Below are 24,753 nucleotides of genomic sequence, written 5' to 3' on the forward strand. Positions count from 1 at the left end.
AATTTTTCTTAAAAATTTTATTTGTAATTAATTGTTTACAACATGCTACATACTAAAAATGTCGTTCTTTTCCCCTATTTTTTTGTAATAATCATAATTACTGGCAGTTTACCGGAGGCAATTTATGTGCAAAAATTGACCAAAACATATTTAAACACCCTCTATAATATTTTTGTTATATAGAACAAAAAAAGCGAAGGCAAACATAAAAAGGAAGGTGTGTTTAATTTATAAACAACAATATACATTTTATTTCTAAATAACATAAAAGGCATATGTATGTTTACATAAATACATATTTCAAAACTGTCCCCCTTGCCTATAACCTCAATTTTTTGTGTAATTTTTTTTTAATAAATAATGGCAATATTGGCACCTTTATTGTTGTACACTTGAATTCCCTGATTCTATAGATTTACTTACTTAGTTGTTTGTGAGGAAATCCCAGATACTTACAATACCACATACATACATGTGTATACATTTTAGTTAGTTTGTGAATATGTAGGACCCTTTTTTCTCTGGGTTGTATGTTGCAGTGGCAATTATTATTATTAAAAGGTGTCAAACTGCTTTTGTTGTGGTGTTTTTTTTAACTTTTTACCCTGTAGTTATTTTTTGCTTTTCGTGTAATAAGTTTATGTAGTTGATACTTTTGTGGTTAATAAATAACTTTATATTTATTATAGTTTATGTTTTTGTACGTGTTTTTATTTATTTCATTTAATTCTTTTTTTATTATTATTTGTAAAGTTTTTCTTTTTGGTGTTTTTGTTTATGGCCTTGTTGTAGTATTGTCATTTAGTGATTAATGACTTGTTGGTGTTTAAAATGTCTGATGGTATTATACATTTTCTACACACGTATACTTTTTATATTAATAAAATTCTGTAATTGTGTTAAATTACTGCTAAAGTGTATTGAAACGTTGTGGTATTTACATTTTTCAAATATATATGCAATTGTTTTTGTTATGAATGTATTTGTGAAATAAACGATTTTCAATTTGTTTGAAATGAGTCTCAAAAATACTTTATTTTAGGGTTTAAAAACTTTTTTTAATTTCATATTATTTCTAAAAGATTTCAAAATAATTCTTCTCGTCCTGCTCTCATTAGGGCCATTTCTATATTATTTTTGTGGTTTTACTAGTCGTTTTATTAATTCAACAGGGCTTCTAGGATACTTCTACCCGTGTTATATCGATTACGTTTGTCAGGTCAGGTTGTTAGAGCTCTATTCTCTTTAATGCTAGTTCATTCGCCAACATCACCCAAGTGATCTGTATGAGAGACCTTTATGACGTATACCTTACCTCTAGGAGAATCGAATACAGTATTAGATTTAACTTTGTTACCTGATATCGGTTTATTGCCTTCTGGCTATCGGTGAATATGTTATCCTCTGTTGGCACCATATCTATTTTAATCCAATTTACGCATTACGCCATTAGAATTCAATAAAATTTAAAGTTTTTGTTCCATTTTTTCCTTTTGTTTAGTTTCTGTGAATTAAGAATTTTGTTAAAATATAATTTCATTTGTAACATTTAAAAAATTCTTGTTTCTTCAATTACAATCAACTTCTAATACTTACACTATTTTTTCCTGTTCAATATGTTGAAATATTATATATGTTACCAACTTCCATTTCCTGTACACATTTAAACGGAAACACGAATTTTGAATTTCCTTTTAGTCGAATTTAAAAAATATAAAATCGTGTACGTTTTACAACAAATAATGATTTATTATTTACCACCAAACATTTCAAAGATGTTTTATGGACCATGATTGTTAATGCCACAATAATATTGACAAAATAAAATGACAAACTGAACAGAAAAAAACAAGCTCACACACAGTGTTTATGCTACCTGGCTATTAATCACATTTCTGCAAAATACAATAAAAAGGGGAAAAAGGACTGAGATCAATTAATATGAAGAGTTAAATAAACAAATTCAAAATCTGCATTGTTATTTAACATTAGATGGTTTTAATACTTGAAGCTTTTCTGGCATATAGAATAATTTGGCCCTAACTTATTTTAACTAAGCGCAGACCTTATAAACCAAATACATACGTATGAATACATAATGTTTTATGTTTAAATGAATATAATCGTACAACATTTCAGATGTCTGTTAACGCCAGTGGTGGTATGTGTCTTTTGAATCGGGTAAGAGTTCAATATTTACAATGCAGTCATGTGTAATATAAGAGTAAAAAGGTAAAAGTTTGTTTGTTGTTTTGACTGAATACATATACATACAAGCATATATGGATTGAATACATACATGCATAAGCACATATATATTTATTCTCATTGAAGGATATGTTGATGTAAATTTACACACACAAAAATAATAATAAAGTTACAGGTGTATTATTTAATATGGGTTATTAATTAATCTCGATAACCTTAGAAGTTGACAGTATTTGTTAAAACTAAAGATAATATGAAGAAAAAAGACGAATATAAAAAAATCAATAGGACACTAAAATCACAGTTCAATATAACAAATTGTATCTCATCTCGAATCCCTATATATTTTTTTCTCGGTGTATACGTGATATTTGAGTTTATCATCGTACGTTTTATGTGCAGTAAATTAATTCTACTACTACTGCCTTTTCGCTCTCATACGTGGAAATAAAACATGAAATCGCAAAATTGTGAAAAGTTTCCATAAAAGCAATCAATTAAACTTTAGATCGATATAAAATGTACCACCCATCCACCAAACACCCATCATCAATTCCAACAGCAATAAGGTAACAAAAAACATCAATGAAAGATACATACAAACATGCAATATTGACAAAATGTGAACAAAAGGATGCAGTCAGTAGAAAGTTTATTGTTATTTTTATTATTTTTTTCGTGGGTTTGAGCAAAAAAGTAATTTTAATGTTCGAGTTTTAATAAAAAATAGTTTCAACTAAATATTTATGTTCAAAATAATATTTCTAGATGAAAAGCTTTTAAAAAATAGATTTCCTAAAGCTAAATATTTTACAGAACTATGATGCTATAATTAATATAAAAAATATAAAAATATGATTAACTCAGAAACACTTTCTGAGTCGATTTGTCTGATCCGTGTGTCCATGTAAACGTTGTTATCAAAGTATAGGTTGCAGGTTTTAAAATGAAATAGTTATTTTAAATGTTTTAATAACTCTACAAAAAATGCGAAAATTATAAACACTAGTAACGCGTTAAAATTCAAAAAATCCTTTTTATATAAACATAAATGCGGCCACAATTACAATTAGAAGTAATTGTAATTGCTACTTTGCTAATTACAAAAACAAGTAATGAGTTACTTTATTTATGATTTTTTAAAATAATTTGCTATATTAGTTCTATTTGATTTTATATAAACTAATTCTCTTTATAAAAACTGCATTATTTTAAATCAAATATAAAAAAATATTTATTACAACGCCCCTCTCATAATAATAAAAACCGTCATCACCCAACATATTATAAATATTTTGTCAATGGTTGTACTTTGTTGAAAATACCTTCTTAAACACGCTCTAGCGCCAATGAATAGCAGCAAACAATTCAAACTCGAAAAAATAAAAAATGTATTAAATTAAATGCAATAACAAGAAATAAAAATAAAAATGTAAAAAACATACTGTGAGTATGTAAATAAAAACGATTGTGATCAAAAGGTAAAAAAATATAAAAATATAAGTATTGTGTGTTTGTTTGTATTTATTCCAAACCTTATCAATTTAAAAAATCTTATTGCTGTAATTAAAATAAACATTTACATTTGTGCTTTACAACACATACAATGTTATTTTTTTTTTTTTTGTTGGTCACTTTTTTGTGCAGAAATTATTGAAAAATATTATTTATATAAGTTTGTTATGAGTTACACATGCAATTATTTAAGCCTAAATAAACATTAATAAATATTTTAGTTTACATATTTTTATTTATTTTTTATGAACAAACACGATGACAAAATTTTAGTTGGATTTGGTTTTGTTGAACAATTATATTACTATATAAAAATACTACTTTATTACAATAATTAGACAGTTTTAATTCTTTGTAATTGACCTCTGCTATTCGTCCTATTTACATGGCAAATGTTGTTAAGAAGGTATAATCGTCCAATTTTCGTAAACTTAGTTACCCTGATGTCATTTCTTTGTGTTTGAAATTGTTCTAAAATCCATTTTATGTAGAAAAATGTCCGTTATATTAAGGTTTTACTGTAAACATATCCAAATAGCAAGTGGTTGTAAAAATGTGTAATATACAATTTAAATATGACTAAAAACATTTATGATATGTTGCACTAAAACCGTGCAAATGATTGCATGTTTCAGTTTTCATAAACTGCACTCAGCCAAATGTTTTTTTTTCGATACTTGTGTAGGTAGGATCGTGTGAGGGAATATGGTATTTAGCACTGAAGTGAAGTGCGTGCTGTAACAACACACTTTAAATACCAACCAGCCAGTCAGAATGTATGTATGTTTGTTACTAACGACATATTGAATCAACTATAACTATAATTTGTCTGGCTGCTAACATGCTTCAAAATAAAATTAAACCCATTAAACAGTAGATCCTTTAACAGTTTCAAGTAATATGGAAAATATTTGAAATTTTTGTCTGCACATAAAGGGAGGAGTGTATAGAAAATCCTATTAAGCAAAAGATTTTGCTGGATTCAATGCAATTTATGTGAACTTGTTACAAATTGCGTGTTTTTATTTCAAAATATACAAGTTTAATGATGTGTTTTTTTCATAAATATTTTTCGTAAATGCATTTTAAATTTTGTACACACGTTTGTAACTACTCGTTCGTAGAAATACCAACTCGATACATGCAACACTATTTACATACAATGTTACATACAGGGGCAAATAAATTTCAATTTAGTTTTCAAAAACTATGCGTGTAAGTTGAAGTTTTTATCACAGCTTTTATTTGTGTATGAAATTTGCAAAGAGAGGTGGTGGTATTTTCATAATTGTCAGTGGGCAATTTTTCAATTCAAATCAACAAAGGTAATAATTTATTCAAACTACTAAATATGTTTAGGTGTTACTAACTAACAAGTAAGGAAGGTGGCGATTTGTTAGGCGATAAGGAAATAATATTGAGTGAAAATATTTATTGAATCAATGATTAAAATAAGCAAATAAGGGGTTGGTTAGAAAATGGTTGAATCATAGAGATTAAAATTATTAATTCTTATATTTTTTGTTATTTTTTTGCTTACAGATGCCAAACGTCGAAAAGTTGCCAACACAGAGTCTATACTTGATAATAACAATGCCAATACAACATTTTCCCCCGCCACAACAACAGCAACAACATCATCCACAACGGATTCAAAATCAATATTTACTTCAGATGTTAGTGGTTTTGGTGGACAGCAACAAACTAGTCATAATTCAACATTTAAAATGCTGCCACCACCACTCCAGCAACAACAGCAGCAGCACCAACAACCGTTGTCAAATCATCATCAACAAATGCAGCAACAACAACAACAATATATGATAACAAATCCCACTTACAATAACAATAGTATGATGGAAAGTGCTAATAAAACATGGCCCAAAGATGATAGAATGTTACCAACGCCGGCAGCATCAGCCGCATTAACACAACATGAATCAGAAGCTTCATCGCACATGACGAATGATGACAGTGAAAATATACAATGGTCATCGAATTTGTGTAATAAACCACAAGTTACATGTCATACAAAGCAACAACTAACAACGTCAGCATCTGATTCGCACAATAAAGAACACCAACAGCATCAGCGACAGCAAATGGATCACACATCCCTGTATAAAGATGACCTCAACGGTTATTTACAGCAACAAACGACATTGGTACACAATTCAATGATGAATTTAGAAACTGTTCAAGAGGAATCTGTGGCAGAAGGTGACCAAGAAGGTGAATTGGAAGATGATGATGAGGAAAATGGAGAAGAAGATGAAGAAGAAGGCGATGAGGAAATAGATGGCGATGAAGAGGATAACGATGAAAAAGAGAGTTCACGTGAACAACTTGAAGAGGGTGAGATATTAAAACCTGCCAACACTTTGACAGATTGTATTACAAATCCAGAGCTTGAGGATGAAATGGAAGAAAATACTGTAGGAGATTTTAATGAAGACGAACCTGAAGAAGATGATGAAGAAGGGGAAGATGATGAGGAAGAAGAAGAGGAAGAGGAGGAGGAGCAGGAAGAAGAAGATAATGACTGTGAAACCCAAACCGTTTTAAATGAACAAACTGTGATTGATAAAACTTCTTTAGATGTTTCAAATAATAATAGCCTCTTAAATACTAGTAATACCCTTAATTTCTACCAAATGCCAAATTCTCAAAATCAAACTATAAAACAACACAATTTCACCAATATTCAAAATATTGTGTCACCTAGTCAAACTGCTATTTCGAATAAGTTTTCCTTTAGTAATTTAAAAAATTCAACACAAGTTACCCTAAACACACAGCAGAATCTCTTTAAACAGCAACAACAGCAGTCCTCGGTTAGAACCCCTATAAAACTTATACCTACTGCTCAAGAATCTCCGGTTTCCTCTAGCACTTTGGGAGGACCACGTTCCACACCCGATCTACAACGCAACACACCAGATAATACCAAAAAACCCGAGCAAGTGGGAGCTATATCCACAAGCAATGAAAGTCCAAAACCTTGTCCAGCTTCACCGGCTGGTTCAATAGAATCGAGCAGTTCAAAAATATCAAATTCTAAGGCAGCGCCTTCCCCCTTACCCTCACCAATTACGACGCTTCATTTGAAGCCCCAGCAGCAAGGATCTCTGCAAAAACATCCGCAGCAAGTTCGTATTTTGAGACATATAAAAAATGCCGGACAGATACAGCAATTAACACAGCAACAGCCACATCGACTAGTAGCTACTAATACTTCAAGAGCTACTGTCACCACCATCGCTGGGAATAGAGGAGCAGCCACCACCACCACTACTACCTCCTCATCTGGACAGCGCATTAATCCTACAGCACCACCCACTATAAATCAGAAAATACAGGCAACTGTGCAAAAAGTTACCGCCAATAGCACCACTAGCATACCTATCAGTCAACTGCAGCTGCAGCCTTTGCTAAGGTCCAACGATAATACAGGAAATTCTCAAATTATTATGACTTCCACTGGTCAACTTATAGTTATGCCGTCCTCGAATAATAAACCACACATACAACAACAGCAGCAAGTGATAATTGCTAGTGGCAATGCGACAACAACAACACAATCACATGCAACAACAAATGTAATTATACAACAACAGGGCACTCAACAAATGGATGTCTTAAACAATACAGGACAATTGGCGACTGCCACACTGCAGCAGCAGTCCAACGGTGGCTACATCGTGTCACAAACTGCAAACACGCAAGCTTCTACTACACAACTACAACCCACTACAGTCATTTTGAATTCGGGACAAAATCTAATTACTAACAATGGTACCAAAGTTTTAACAAATACCGGCAACATAATACACACAGCCGGTGCACAACCCATAATTACAACAGCAAATCAATTGCTTACCACACCATCAAATACAGGCAATGCCACAAATGTGTTGGGCCAACAGACAGTTGTATTGAATGCTCTTCCTAATGGGGGCTATGTTATACAGCAACAACAACCACAAGCTACACAAGCGACAACACAACCTCAGCAGCAACAATTCACCACCTTGGACAGTCAAGTAGTACAACATTTGGTGCAACAACCTGACGGACGCATTATAATAACTTCTCAAAGTGATCCAAAAAGAAGACCTAAGAAACGAAAAACTTCCCCTGTACCAACAGCCAATCCTACAAATATTACTACACAAATATCGCCTACAATACCAAATCAAACTGCTGCTTTACTGCAGCAACATGTAGCTAATCTGCAAGCTGCTACACCTGCAGCTCAAGCAGCAAATCAACCGCAAGTAGTACAGCTTACCACAGCACCAGCCGTAAATGCAGCTACTACAGCAACTTATCCCCAGCAGTTCCAGTTGGGTAATGGCATACAGGGTATAGTGGTCAATAAACCGGCCTCAACAACCACAACTACACAACCCCAACAGATTTTACTGCAAAATGGTCAAATTATACAGCCCATGAATTTAATTGGTCAACAATTAATTTTGCCCTCCGGTTTAGTTATGGCTCCCGATACTACACTCTTGCAAATACAAAATGTTGGTTCCTGTGGACCAACAACCAATATACTGACTACTACACCACAAGGAACCATGATGTTGAGAGCAACTTCTCCACAAACCAATAAACAATTTATACAATCTACCACTACAGGTCAGCAATACATTGTCGGTAGTAATGGCCAACTAAGTCCAATTGGTCAAATATATTCTACACCCATGGGTTTGGTAATGCCAGCCAGTACCCAACATAATCCAACAGCTACGGCAACATTCGTACAACAAAATGCCACCATACAAGTACAACAGCCACATCATCAACAAGTATCTACGCCTCAGCATATAACACTGCAGGCCCTGCAGCAACATCAGCAAAATCAACTTAATCAGCAACAACAACAGCAACAACATCATGTTGTTAACAATCAAATGGGTATTGTTTTAGAAACGGCTACATCTTCTACAACTTCGCCCAATACCCAGTTGGCTAATTCTCGTTCAGCAGCTGCTAGTCCTCCGGATACTACAACTCATAGTCCTAGAAGTCCTGAACGACCACCAAGTCATCGTAGTGGTGGCAGTGATATGGTAAATTTATTTTGTTTAAATTGTCTTTCAATTTACTAAAATGATTTTAAATTTCATTAAGGTTCAGTGTGTTTCCAGTTCGGAACCAGATGGTGGTACAGTCTCTCCCTTAAGCACTGACAGTCGTCAATCGCCATCGACTACAGTTTGTGAAAAAGGTAAGCTTTTTTTATTATAGTCTTCAGTTTAATAAAATCAAGAATCTTTGACATTGTTGTAATAATGCTTTCCACATCTGACTCATTACTATAAATAATTACAAACAGTTCGAATAAGTAGTAATATACAACTAAGGTTTAAAATTCTATTACTGGTTGACCGGCAAAGGCAAACTTATCTTAATTTATTAAATCCAATTTCTGCATTCCATATTGCAAAAACAATTCTTTAAAAAATCAAACAAAATTAAAAAATATTGTCTAATATAACATTTTCATTTAACAACCCAAACCCATGTTAAATTTTAACGATACATTGTTGTCATATTGATTACGGGTTGTATCATTTCGGCAATACGTTGTTATAATTCCTACTACGCAACGTTATGTTTGAGAGCATAGCAGCGTATCATTGATTACATAATGTTAAATCGAATCTGTGTTTAGGATTTTATTGTTGTTAATTCGACAACTATTCGTACATACTTTGACAACAGATGTTAATGAAAAATTATGAACACTTTCATGTCAATTTGGTACCAAGCGTATATAATTCTAAAACGTCTATTTTTCTATATGAAGGTAATATTTCAGAACCAAATTAACAAATAAAAATCTATTAATTGGAATAAAATTTGGAGTCTTTAGGTTATTCAAATATAAAATATAATTTTATTTGTTCAATTAGTTTTGAAGATATCACCGAATTTAAATTGTGCGATTTCGGACCATTCTTATTTGAAAAAACAAAAACAAAGAAGACTTATTTTAAAACATATGATTTATTACTTTGTTCTTTTCGAGAGAAAAAAACTACGACGAAAACATTAATAAAATACAAATTTGCAATGATAAATACCAAAATAAAAAAATATTAAACTTAATCCTTAAGGCATTCAAACCTAAACGTCCTTCATGAGAATATAAAAGGCCACAAAAAATTTATCTATTTTTTATATACAGCAATAAAATACACATAAAATATAAAAAGGACCTTGTAATAAAAACCAAATACATAAAATAACAAATAACTAAGTAAATGTATAAGAATTTCAAAGATTAGGACAGACAAGAATAAAAAGTAAATAAATGCAAGAGTGTATGTCTTACATGACCCAATATGTTTTCTTAAAATGTTTAAAAAGCACTCAGGGTAAAACAAATGTCCTAAAGGACATTGTTTTAATACGAATTTTACAATTATGAAAAGATAATCATTAAACTGACACATTAAATAATGAAAATGTTAGTCATGATGAAATAAAATCGCATAATTTTACAGTCATAAAAAATACATAAAATTAAAAAATTAAAGTTTTTTTTCAAACTGTTACACATTTTCCTCTGATTTGGGAAGAATTTGTATATTTTATTTTTATTTTTATACTGATTATACTGAGTGTCGTAAATTGCATGCACTATTAGCCAGCTAACTGTAACAGGCACATTCATTTATTATAGTATCAAATTTTAACAATTCATATACCATAAAACCAACAATGACTTATTTTCTACATTTGTTACAAAATGTATAAACTTCAATGAAGCTTGACATTAAATTAAGCTATTCAATGGCAGAGGAATATTAAGGATATGTTGAGTAGATTATGTTTTTAAATAGCTATATACATATGTATATACATTAGGGTGGTCCAAAATAAAAGTTGCTGAAGTTCCCAATGAAAGGAAAATATTTATTTCATTCTAAGAAACTATTTCACAAAGTTTTTGTCTATATTTAGTGAGTTGAAATCAGATGTTAAAAAACTCTTTTTTTCAGGTTTTTATATTTTTTTGTCTTGTTTGTACTTCGACCCATATCCTTTAGTAAATTATGAATCAATGAAAAATTTAAATTGTTTTTAAGAAATTATAAAATTTTCAATATTTTAAACAAACAATGAATAAAATGGAAAACCATTAAAAAGAATTTGTATCCTTTGACCCGAGCACATATTGGTACTGATATTGAGAAAAGCCATTTCCGGTGGGAATATTAGAACCTTATGCTTTCTCCTAATGTACATTCATACATATCTGTTTGTCTGAAAATTAAGGATCAGTTTACTATAAAATCTGTAAAAATGTGACAGTGAATATAAAATAAAACATAATATAAATATAAGCATCATATTTCAAATTCTTCCTTAAAAAAAATATAATATAATTGAAGATATTAATATAGTTATCAGCACCATCTGCCCGAGATCAGATTATATATTTCAAACTATATTGCGTAGAACTTGCACGTCCTAAAAATATTCTAAAAGCATTGATATTAGCTCCAGATTCGGTTAAATATTTTTCTACAAAAACTATTGTTATTTCCTCCATAAGATTAATACTATACACAAGTTTTTAATATATAAGGAAGTCATCTTTTTAATACGATTTCATTTGATTCCTTAATAAAACATACATATATATTTATGAATATAACCTCACGATAGGCAAACACAATTTTATATAATGTAAAGAAATGCAGAAAATAAAAAAAAAGTTTTTTTAAAAATAATGTTGATGTCAGCTTTACTCAATAATTCTGCTGATATTGTTGTTGTAGTCAATAACAACAATGACACAAACTGTAGCAGCAGTAACTACTTATAGAATATTAAGTATTTGTTATATAAGTAAGTGTTTGTTATTTTATTATATCGAGCTACAACGGCTTATATTTTTGCCTTAACTTTGATTTAATCCTGCTACTAAAATATGTTTTCTTTTCTAAATATTTGCTATATATTTTTTCCTTCTACTTTATTCATATTCAAACTCTCCCTTTTGGATTTCTTTGTACATTTTGCAGGCATCGTTATGTCAACCGCATATCAAAATACAAATATTTATAAACCAACGGAAGCGAAAATACGTCGTGTACAAACACCACCTCAATATCAGGTTGTGGGTGGTGGTGGTGCTGCTGCTTCAAGTAATGGTAGCACAGCAGCGACTGCCACACATATTACTGGCTTAACAAACTTGACTCTACACAATACAGTAAATAATCCACAGCATCATCAGGCGGATAATGGTGGCAGCAATAAACCTGATACTCATGGTAAGTTTTTTAAGACTCCCTGTACTAGTAACTGCCAGATATCAACTACTTTCCTCTAATTCCTGTAACTTACAACATTCGACATATTTTAGTCACACATTTATACATATGTATATGTATTTATTTATGGTTGAATGGAATTGATAAGAATTAAAAAGTTATATAGAGTTTTGATACTTTATATAATTATATTTATATTTTTCTGCTGTAATAATAAAACTCATCCTTGTTGCAGTAGTTTAAATTTGACACTCATACAGTATGAAAAGTTTAAATATTTTTAATAATACTCACTAACATATTATTATACACTAGAGCATAAGCTGAAATCTAAAAGCTCTCACAAGAATTTATTGTTGATATGATTTTGGAATCCTTTGGAATTGTATTTTTATTATTAAATGACACTACTAACAAATTTTATACATCTACTACTTACATATGTATGCATATTAGAGTGTCCCGATTAACTAACTTACTTTTTAAAAAAAAATCTTAAGTAGGAATAACTATCAATTGATGGGTATTAATGTACTGAACATGAGAAAAAAATTATTTTTTTTTGTAAGCGGTCTCAGTTACCGAAGTTTTTTATCTGATTGCTGGAAAAAAAATTGCAAAATTTAAGAAAAATTTTAAACCACAAAATGATTTTTAATGGGTTTGGGAGTTGTTATTCGTTAAACAAATTTTAACTTAAGCTAAAATTTGAAAATATATCCAGCAAAAACTTAAATGAATAATTAAAGGGTTAAAATTATAAAATTTAATTAAAAAATGTGATTTAAGTCATTATTTAAACCTTCTCCGACAATGAAGGTAAATGCTAACCACGTGCGCTTACAAATAGAGAGTTCAATAAGTAATTACTACAAAAAAAAAATGATTTTTACGTTCACTGAGTCAACTTTTAGTTATCACAATAAAATTGTGTAAAAATACTCGAAAATATCCAATATTATTTATAAGGAATTACTAGTCTCCTTCTAAGTAATGCTGACGTTATGTATTAGTCATTGAAAAGTCATTACTATGTTGTTGCTAGGTACATACATATTTTAAAAGCTTTTGAGTTTAAAATCGCAAATAAAACTAAAATTACATTTGTATAACCCTAAAGAAAACTCCTTACTTAAGAAGAATCTATTTAATTAATAAACACATATGTATGTAGTTTTTATACACACACAAACACTTTATAGATCCTTAATTATCCTTATACATGCATTACTACTATCTTATACATTACTTCATATTATCTTTAACAGCCATATTACCCATTCCCTTTTACCCACTTAAACTTATATAACTTTCTCTCTTTTATATTTAATAATAGTTCATATCCTTGTGAATGTTTGATTAAAACATTGTATATTTTAAATTATTTATTATAACATTTCATTGCTCTTCAATTTATTTCATTATTTCTTATTATTTACACAAGCAATCACATATGGGTGGTTAAAATTATGTTCATCTGTGGTTTTAATAGTTATCTTGACTTTAGAAGCAATAAAGAAAAATCATCAAGGTTTTCCCGAAATGTCAACGAAAACTTAAAATATACGTAAAAGGGAACTACTTTGATAAAACGTATTTTGTATTTTACCTTTCTAACGAAATTCTGCATATTTAATAAGGGAAGGGATTTTTGTTTGCAATAACACTTTAGAAAGTGTTTTAGTTCTCTAAGGACTGTCCACGAAAATAATTTGCAAAAAAAAAATGTAAATGTTTTATATAGAAATTTTTGCCTTAAGACATATTGACCGGACTATCATGGACTATTAAGTAACATACATAACAGACAGGTCTTACGCCCCAGGAGCATGATACCTTCGTGAAATCTCCACCTTAGTGATATTACAATCCCGGGGTAAAGAGATACCATAGACCATTCTCAAGTCTTTCCAGTGTATGAAAAAGACCACCGTGAAATAAAGCCGTCAAGGCTTTATTTCACGGCATTCGTGTGAACTTGGCTATTAGGTATACATATTCTCTATGCTAGCAACTATTCTATTTACTAGTTTATAAAAAATCTCTTTACATTATAATAGAAATCATTGAAAGAGATGCTTTTAAAAGGATTTCCAAAAAAATACTTTCGACTTCTAATAAAAGAAGTAACAATCATTAGTTACACATGAAAAATAATCTATTATTTACTGACTTTTCATGAACCTCATCAAATTACAATAATATATTACTTATATATAACCATTTTAACAAAAATGCAAAAAGCCAAAGAGGAACCCAATAAATTTTTGTTTAATACATAACATACATATAAACATACATATGTATATACATATTTGTTTTATTGCCAATAAAAACAGTCAATGATTTATGATGTTCCTTTGCCAACGGAAGCGATCAATTTCACTTTTGTTTTTTCCGTTTCAAACATTTATTTGAAATTAATATTGATTTATTAAAGTGAAGATTATTTATAAGGCGACATGAGAACATAAGTATGTACTAAAAATATAAACTCATTAGTCAATTCATTGGTTACGGCATTTTAAAAGCTCCATTAAATAGTATTAATTAATTCTGCTTTTCTAACAGCTAACAACATGAGCTTTAAAATCAAATAAAATTTCTTTCCAAAAATATTAGATTTTGTGATTTTTTATTCAAAAGTATTTCTACTATAGATTCACCACAAAATTCTCCCACTACAACGCTAATGATAACACCACCTCCGCCTCGTACACCCACGCCACAGCAACAACTATATCAGATGGACTACCAGCAGCAACAACTGAAGACACCTTCCAAAAATTCGAATACCAAGAATCGTAATCGTTGTCTTAAAACCTCTCCACGTGTTGTTAATAAATCTTTAGAATTAGTCGATAATACGCCAGTATCGCCATCTTCATCTTCACCACCCTTGGCAGCCAGTTTACAACGTACTTTCTCGGTGGGTGAATTGATATGGGGACCGGCTCGTGGTTTCCCCGCCTGGCCTGGTAAAGTTGTTAAGATTCTCGACAATCAATCAGAATCTGTTTGGGTTCAATGGTTTGGCGGTGGTGGTCGTTCAAATACCGAAATTATGGCAATACATTTATTACAAAGTCTTTCCGAAGGTCTGGAGGCTCATCATAAGGCGCAAAAGGATACAAGAAAGTGAGCATTTATATTTTGTTAAATGTTTTGGAGTAAGTTTAAATCAAATAGGAAAAAGCAGAAATTATCGTTTCTTAGGTTCCAAAGCAGGTCCAATAAAAGTTTAAGTAATTTTAGTCAAAATTTTGAATATTTAATGCTAAAATAAAAACTTTAGCCTCCTTAAAACGGCCAAGTTTGACTGGTAATGATATTTTGGTAATTCAAACCATTGTAAGTCTTTAAATTTTGAACCAATTTCAACGTATATCAAAAATTAGATTCTTAAATATATTTTTTTAATGTTAATTTATTTTTATAATTTTTAATAATTATTTGTTTAAACTTAGCATTTAGTTTATTTTAAATAATTTTACTTTGATGTATTTAATAAAAGTAATTTTGTTCAGTTTAGAAGTTTTTTAGATTTGTTCAGTAATTTTCTATGATATTAGTTTTGTTTATTTGAAATACTTTTATCAAGATTTTTATATTTCAGTTAAATTTTTTTAATACAAATTTAATTTAATTTTTATTTCTTTTAATTTTTATTTTTCTTTAACTGCAACATCTCAACTACCTTTTCCCAAATTCAATCCACCTTTTTAAAAAACAAAATTCCAACACACTTATGACAAACACCCACAAACATACAAATTCAAAAATAAATCAATTCCAAAGGAGCCGAAAATTAAATTCCCAACTCGAAAAAGCTATTCAAGAAGCAATGACCGAATTGGATCGTATTTCAGCTTCATCAACCACACCAACGGGTTCGGCCAAGCAAATTCAACAACCCACATCATCTACACCCCATCAAAATAGTCCCAATCGTGCTAATAAACGTCCCATACCTCGTACTGGTGGTTATGATTTGATTGCCGGCTTAAATAACAATACCTCATCGAATATTATTTCAACAACAACGGGTTCCTCGCAACCCAGACACAAACCTATACGCATAGCACCAGCACCGCCAGGTGGCGCTGCCAATAATTCACCTACAAAATCTTCAACATCAACAAATAATATCAATCAAATTAACACACCATCATCGGCTTCAGCCGCCAAATGACATACTGCTCCCAAGGATTTGAATAAACCAGTGGTAAGTTCAAGTTCTATAACAAATACAACAACATCAACTACAACTACCGTTAATAATGGTAATCCACAATTTTCATGGTCCATGCAGGGTTATACTTTGGTAATACAAAGAAATTAAACATAATTGTGGTAAAAGTTTTGATGTTGTTGTTAGAATTATTATGTAGCTAAGTAATAGCAAGTAACACGTATTTAAATCATAACCTTTTTACTACTAAATTTTTAACTGATAAATATATACAGCTTATAAGTATGTATATATTTCTACTAAATATTAAAAAGCCTAAGAACTAAGAAAAGAAAATAAATTTAGTAGTTGATAATGATTTGTTTTAAAAAATAACAAAAAAAATAATTCAATTTTGATTTAGAACATCTTAAATCAACTTAAGTTAATTGTTATGATTTTGTATTTTCTATTAAGTCTATAGGTTCTAGAATTGAACTAAACAGAGAAAAGAGATCAGTTGTGATAATCGAATTTGATTATATAGATAAATGCACAGGACTTTTTGTTCTTGGCAATATAAACTTGTAGGTTATGAAATCTAGAAAGGATATTGGTTGCTGGAGTCGGATTTGATTATATCAACAAAAACTTTTAGGTTATGTTTAGAAAAACTCAAGCAAACTAAAAATATATTTATCAATAAAAAATCAGTCGTTTTGGTAGACAACTGTCAGCTCATATGTCTTAAAAATTCTCTATATAATGGTACTAATTTCGTCCTATAGACGTCATGATCAGAAATTTTATAAAAATAGAGGATTAAATTCATTTTGTGAATCTATTTGGTATATTGTATTTTTAGCCACATCCGTATGTCTCTTTAAAGTACGATAGAAAGCCCTAGACGGAAAATGGAAAATATCGTTCAACGATTTGGCCTACACCTTATACCTCGTCAAAAGCAAATGTTCAAAAAACCTTGTAATAAAGATGAAATATTTGTCAGCAGTAGGCTTAATTTAGCCACGCCCTTATTGCGCAAGTTTTTATACCCTATACCACTATAGTGGGAAGGGTATTATGCGTTTGTGCTGATGTTTGTAACGCATTAAAATATTAGTAATATACCCACCTTAATGTATACCGATCGAATCAGAATCACTTTCTGAGTCGATTTAACAATATCGTCCGTCCGACCGTCCTGTGTCCATGTAAACGTTGTTATCAAAGTACAGGTCGCAATTTTTAAGATAATTTGATGAAATTTGGAACACACGTTTGTTTTGGCCCAAGGACAAAGCCTATTGAAATCGGTCCATTATTTCACCTAGCCCCCATACAACTGAAACCCCCGATAAGCGCTTTTGAGCTCATAATTATGTAAAATATAAATGTATCTCGATAAAAGTTCGCACAACTAATGTTTTATACAAGCCTTGATGACCTTGCCAAATTTCGAAATGATCGGACTTCATTTTACCCTAGCCCTCACACAAAGCCCCCTTCAGAAAGTGACGTGTCGTATAAATACAAATCTATCCAGCCCATTTTATCGGGATCGGTCCACATTTGCTCCTTTCTTTCATATAAAACCTTTTTTAGAAAATAAGTTTTTCGTCAATAAATTGCTTAAATAACTCGGGATCAAAATTATTTTCAAGATTAATGCTTTATTATGAAAAATATACCACAATTAATATTTATAACTGGTGTAGGGTATAATATAGTCGGTCAAGCCACTATGCTTTCTTAATTATTTTTGATTTGTTTAAGAGAAATAAAAGAATGATGTTTCTGTATAATTCCCTCTCATGCCAAATCAATACTTGTCCATATGCTCTAAATATTGGAACCATAAAGCAGGGTGAGCAAATTTGGTACAATTGTACTTTTTTGATACAATTCGATTTTTAAAAGTACAAAGTATACCAATAAACCAACAAACAAATGCCAATTAATAATCAGATTAGTTAATCTAAAAATAAATTGATATTAATGTTAAACCCCATTTAATGTTTTTGAGCATAAAATTAAATTGTGTATTGTTACCAACAACAGAAAACGTCATTGTTTGCTTATTAATAAGAACAAATATTGATTAGTTTATTGACTGAAGAAGTCAGTTTTTGTTTTATATTGATAGAAATTTACAAAAATACAGATTTGGTACAATCGGATTCAAAAAAAGTACACTTTCAAATGCAGTTTTGTATTATTTGAAAACAAAACAAATTCTTATGGATTCTATAAACTTTAAATAGAGATTTTAGATCATTACAGAATGTCAATACATAGTTAAATATACATAGAAACATATGTATATTTTTAAAAAGATCATTAAATACTCAACAATTTCGATTGCCTCTTCAGAACTATTCTCTGTGGAATTTTGATATACCTGACAAAAAAATCATAACAAAATACACCACAAATCAGGCTTGTTAGAAACTCATTATTTTAAAAATACAACTTTGAGTTATTTCGAAAACACAGTTAATAATCATATACAAACAAAGCATGGATTTAAAAAAAAATAAAATTTTGTATACAAAACAGTTTATGTTAAATGCCCTTTAAACCCAACACAAAAACCGGAAATAGACAATAAAAACAAATTAAGAAGAAAATAAATTATATTTTTTCAAATAGAAAGAAAATTATAAACAATGTATTTACCCCAAATAAAAAAAACACATAAAAACATAAATGGAAATTTTCAAAAAATATTTTCCATATAAAACAAAAATAAAAAAAAATATTAAAAAATTACTTATCAATCGCTTAGAAATTTTGCTCAGCAAAATTAAAATAAATTTTCATTGTGTAAATATTGTTTTTTGTTGCATTTTATTGTTTCTTTTTAGTTTTTAAAACTTTTTTTCAAAAAAATTAAAACAAAAAATCATTAATTAGAATTAAAAAATATAAAAAATAACCAAAAAATCTCTTCAAATCTAAAATTTATAAAATATTTATTTTTTTCCTGTAAAAAAAACAAATAACCTTAATTATAAAAATAATAATAAAAAAAACAAAAAAATCAATGTTAAAAACATTTGCCACATGAAAACAACAACAAAATAAAAAAATAATCAAAATTATTACAAAATATTATAAAAAAAAGAAAAAAAAAAAACAATGTTTAATCATTAAAACTTTAACTTATTAGCATTTAAGACAAATTGAACAAAAATATTGTTAAAATGAAATCTGTTTAACAAAGAAAATCATTATAAAAACAAAAACATTTTAAAATGTTTAAAAAACAAAAGAAATATTAAAATTTAAGTAAATTTTGTAGTTTTAAGAACAAAAAAATTGTTATCACTTATTAACTTTTAATAATTATTTTTTTAATATTTATTTTGTTTTTAATAATTAATTTTGTTTTCTTATTTTTTAATTTATTATTAATTAATACAAATTACTAATATTTTTTTCTTTGGTTTTTATGTAGTAGTTTTTTTTAATATTTGTTGTTATTTATTTATTTAGTTATTTTATTTAAAATTAATCTTGAAAAATTATTAATTTAATTAATTAATTTTGAAAAAGAATTAAAATATTTTTTCAGTGTCAGAATTTTCTATTAAAAGAAAATTTATTTTGTATTTTCTAAAAGATTTTTAAAATTCATGATATATTTTTTCCGAAATTGTTTAATTTTCTCTAGCATTTAAAATAATGTTCATAAACATTAGTTTTTTATATATAGACAATTTCGTTTAGTTACCCAATTTTCAAAATCGTAGTCCACTATGATTTGCACCAGAATTAGTTTTATTGGCTAGTAGGCCATGTACAATTTCTCACTCTTATCGGTCATGAACTTACAGAGTTAGAAGGGTTTAAAGTTGGATATTTTGGTCATTTTTCAAATGAGTGTAACTTTTCTTAGCAAAAATTGTTCAAAGAATTTATATAGCCATTTTTTGATCTTTCGATAAAGTATCTATAAAACCCTTAAAGGAAAAAAATCAGCACATTTTTAAATTTAAACAAAAAAATTAAATTCCTTCGTGTAATTTTGCTAGGGCAATAGCTGAAAAGTTACAATCAATTGAAAAAATCTCCTTATCTCCTTTGGCCCCCCTCTAACTCCGCCAATTCTTGGCAGATAAAAATGTTTGTCTGATCTTCTATCCAATAGTACTAATCTTGGTGCAAATTTCATCCAAATAGGAAGACATGGATTTTAATAGTTGGGTCACTTGACAAAAATATTCTACTGAATATAGTGCTGGTAAAAACTACCAACTATTCCCTCCTTAATAAAACTATTATTAAAAGATCTGATAATGATTCGATAACCCCTTTAATCAATAGTTTATGTGATCACCCAATATGCATATCTGGCGTTCAAACAATCATTGGTTGTGGCTTAATAGGCATTAAAATCAATCTGATTCAAATTGCTATATGACAATGTAAAGTTGTCTATTACATCCACATTAGAAGACAAGTAAAGATCACTAGGTCAATTGTGTTTTTTTCTATAAGCAATCAAATCAATTCAGTCAAACTCCATAAGATCACATAAAAATTTCAAAGAACGAAAAATAAGTCATGATTTCAACATAAAACGTCCAACTTTAACTCTCTAACAAAAAAGTTATGTCAGGCCTACTATCAAAGAGTAATTAATTAATACCTGATTCATTATAACAAAATCTGCAAAATGAGAATGTATAATGCTTTTTTGAGAGCCCAGGTCTTTGCACCTTTAATCACCTCCGAGGGGTTAGTGGTTATACTAACCTAGTCTGTTAGACTATAGGTCGTAGGTTCGATATCCGCCAGAAACACTGATAAAGGAGCTGGACATCCTGATTTCAAGCTTAACTAATCACCCATTCAAGATTCAAATAGTACTGTATTCTTACATTACATTACAGGGAACTGAATATCACATTTTAAAAAGTAAACCTAATTGTCTTTCTTTATCCTTTTAATGTAACATAATTCCTTAAACAATTATTTAAAATCATTGTTAATTATTCTTTTCTAAAATTTATTTTATTTTAAGTTCATTTTCTTTATTTAAATAACACAATTTTATGAACAACACACCTAAACTTATGTAAAGTCTCTATATATATATTTAAACAATTTAAAGGAAAACATGAAATTATTTAAAAAAACATGAAAAATAAAGTATCATGAACAATTCAATAAATTACAAAAAAATCAATACATTAACTTACAAAATAAACAATTGTTTTATTTATTTAATAAAGATCACAAAAACTTGGTAAGTTTAACGAAATTTAGTAAAGACACAAACCATTTACTAACATTTACAGAAAGTATCACATATCTTAAGGCGGTTTTAATGATATAAATTTAGCGCCATCTATTGGTGGCATAGATGTAGAAATAAAATTCAAAAAAAGCGGTTTCTCAATCTGGCAACATTTACATGATTTTTCGACCACGTTACCAGTGATGCCAGATCGTTTTTGTAAAAAGTTGCAAAATAACTCAGTGTTGCCAGATCGTTTTTCTTAACGATATGCAATTTTTGTAGGTGGCGTTGCCAGATTGAGAAACTCAATTTTTGCAAAATTTTCACAAGCTATAGGCAAAATGTAGATGGCGCTAATTTTATGCAAATAAAAGCGCCTAAAAGTATGTGCAAGAAATGGAAAATTTAAGTGAAACCTAGCGTAAACAAGGTAGACGGCATCAAATAAGACATTTTTAGCAAATTTTATTAAATATTTATATAATTCTTTTATTATTTTCATATATATTTTTTTAAATTAAAACTAGTTTATTTTCAGAATCCAGGGAAAAAGGTTAATATTTAAGGTCTAATTTTTAAGTTTAAAAATATGTTTTGCTTGTCACTTGTGGCTGCAGTTTAAGTTCTTCTCCAGACTGGTCATCTTAAATGATTGGAAACAATATTATACAAATGTTTCAAACAAAATTAAAAGAAAATTTCTATATTTAAAACAATAGTAATAATAATAATGGTAATAAACCAAAGACAAATTTAAACTAATAATAGTATTTTGCTTTTCTTTGAGCTTAAATATAATTTGCTTTTTATAACATTTCATATTTTTTATGTTTTTCTTTAGTTACAAATGAGTGATAAACTAATGATAATTATATTACAAACTTATTTTGTGGTTTTTATTTATTTCTTTTTTTTAATAAAACAAAAAAAAAAAACTATAATATAATAAAATTAAAAGTACTCAAACTTAAACAATAAAGTTCAATTAAGGTGTTTTCTATTTCTTTTGCAACTTCTTTTCTTTCATAATAAACATAACTTAGATTGTATTAATTTCAAAATTTGCAACAGAGTTTGCTTAATGAAGAAATTGTATGTAAGTTATTTTGTTTTTAATTGATATTTAAGATATATAAAAATGTTTGTTAACTAATTTGAAGTTATGACTTAATTTTATAATGTTTATAGATAAATAATCAAAATTTAATTTGAGTTTTGTTTACTTCTTTTTTTCATTTTGCAAGTTTTTCAACTATTTTTCATGTACAGCTTTGTGTTTAAAAACAATTTACTAAACTTATAATGTATGTAAATGTATATATTTTTCTGTTTATTTATGTGTTTCTGTTTTATAATTAAGAATTAATAAAATTGTAAAATATAAACTCAAAATGCTGCTTTTCTATTTTTATTTAAATTTTTTCAAATAATTTTTCTCAGTGCCAGCAGCTTTACAAAAAAAAAATATTTGTTTTTTTTTTCTATTTTATATAAACTTTTTACAAAATTGTTTATGTTTTACAGTAAAACTTGTTTTTGTTTTAGTTTTATTTTTAATTTTTCTCTTAACGAGTTTGTTGAGGTTTTTGTTTAATGATTGATAATGAACATGTTTGTATAAAAACAATACATAAAGTACTAATTAGTCAATAATAAGCAAAACTATAATTAATATTTAATTTTATAATGTATAAAAATATTAATTATGTTTTTGCTTTCTTTTAATTATACAATATAAAATCTTAGTTATTTACAATATGTCTAGAGTTGTAGTATTTTAATATCTAGCTAAATATTGTCATGATTTTATGTAAATTTGTAAATTTTTTTAAATTTGTTTATTTTTTGTCCAATTAGTTAGTTAACTAAAATTTTATATTGCATAACTATATTAAAATTACATTGAACACCACAAAAAATATAAATAAATATTTTGTGTGCTTTTTTTAACATCTTTTTTTTAACGATTTGGTTATTTTTAATTAACATAATTAAAATTACAATATAGGAAAGAATAAACAAAAAAGACTTTTAAAAATATAGTATACAAAAAAATACGAATACATTAGTTTATAATAAAAAAAAAGAACACACACACAGCACTAAAATAATATTACATTAAAAAAAATTTCTGAAAATGTTTAAAAAAACTAACCCCTCATATTCATAAATGCTTAATAAAGTTGTTCATTGTTTGTTGTATGAATTATGTATGGAAAATGTTTGTAATAAACGTTTCATATCTTTATGAATACGGGGTTAAATGTTTTAAATATTTAATTTAACAAAGAATATTTGTTTTAAATTTTGTAAGGGGGATATGAATTACAAAGTTTTTTTTTGTTGCTTTGAGATTTCAAAGCCTGAATATTTTTACACAAAATGTAATGTAAGTTGTTTTCTTAAATATTATAAAGGAGCTCTCAGTTAAGGGTTTATGATTAAAATTTGTTTAAATTAAAAGAAATAAAAAAATAAAGTTTGTTTAAAAAGAAATTGAAAAATATTGCAGAGAAAAATATAAATTTTAGACAAAATTTTTTTTCTAAATGAATGGTTTTCGAAATCAGGAACTAAATCATAAGGATTTTGAAAGTGAAAATTTTTATGGCTTTGGAAAAAGGTGTAGTAATCAGTTCTATACTTTTTTGGCTGGAGAATAGATTCCATGACGAAAACTGCAAGACTTAACTTGTCTTTTAGTTTTTATCAAAGAAGTTAGTATTTTTTTCGACTAAGTATTAATGAGAGACTAATGCATCGATTATGTATCTCGGTTGCAGCTCCAGACGCGTTTAAAGCAATCGCTTGGAAACTTTATAAATAATGAATGTTTTATTCAATAATAATCTTCATCCAATGTGGTTTTTGTTAACTTCAACCTTTGCTAGACTGAAATCATTCGTTTACCAAACATAATCGACCCATCAGATTTTCTCAGAAATCCCTTAAGAATAGACGACCTCTTTCCATTCATGTCTTCTCTCAACCTAGATTCTTTCATTATTTTTTGTTTTCTTTTAGTGTCTTTGGATCTTCACTCTCTATGAAGGGAATCATAATTGATCTTATTGTGGTGTATAACCCTTCTTAACCTAAAAGAAAACATTTGTTTAACTCTTACATTTATACAGTTCCATGACCTTAGTATAAAACTAATATATAAGTATTTCAAAAAAATAAGTCAAATATTTATTATTTCCTTTTATTTGCACATTTGTGATGTTTTGTTTTTTCTCTCAAATTTATTATAAAATTTTGAAAAAAGTCTAAATAATAGATAGCTTAAAATGAAACTTCATTTGTAATTC

General features: G+C 28.4%; 1 protein-coding gene across 4 annotated transcripts in view; it reads left to right on the forward strand.

Moving 5' to 3' along the window:
• Positions 1 to 19,109, forward strand: part of LOC111676098 (flocculation protein FLO11) — a 252,972-nt gene extending 233,863 nt beyond the window's left edge. The window contains exons 5-9 of one of the 4 annotated variants that reach the window (XM_046950646.1): positions 5,266 to 8,804; positions 8,866 to 8,962; positions 11,772 to 12,023; positions 14,684 to 15,161; positions 15,822 to 19,109. In XM_046950646.1, coding sequence (XP_046806602.1) covers positions 5,266 to 8,804; positions 8,866 to 8,962; positions 11,772 to 12,023; positions 14,684 to 15,161; positions 15,822 to 16,215 — 4,760 coding nt within the window. In that variant the 3' untranslated portion in view covers positions 16,216 to 19,109. Of the gene's footprint in view, positions 1 to 5,265; positions 8,805 to 8,865; positions 8,963 to 11,771; positions 12,024 to 14,669; positions 15,162 to 15,821 lie in introns of those variants that run through there. The other 3 variants (XM_046950647.1, XM_046950648.1, XM_046950649.1) reach the window with 3 other exon arrangements.
• The last annotated feature ends 5,644 nt before the right edge of the window (positions 19,110 to 24,753 follow it).

This window comes from Lucilia cuprina, chromosome 4 (genome assembly GCF_022045245.1).
Source record: "Lucilia cuprina isolate Lc7/37 chromosome 4, ASM2204524v1, whole genome shotgun sequence".
NCBI lineage: Eukaryota > Metazoa > Arthropoda > Insecta > Diptera > Calliphoridae > Lucilia > Lucilia cuprina.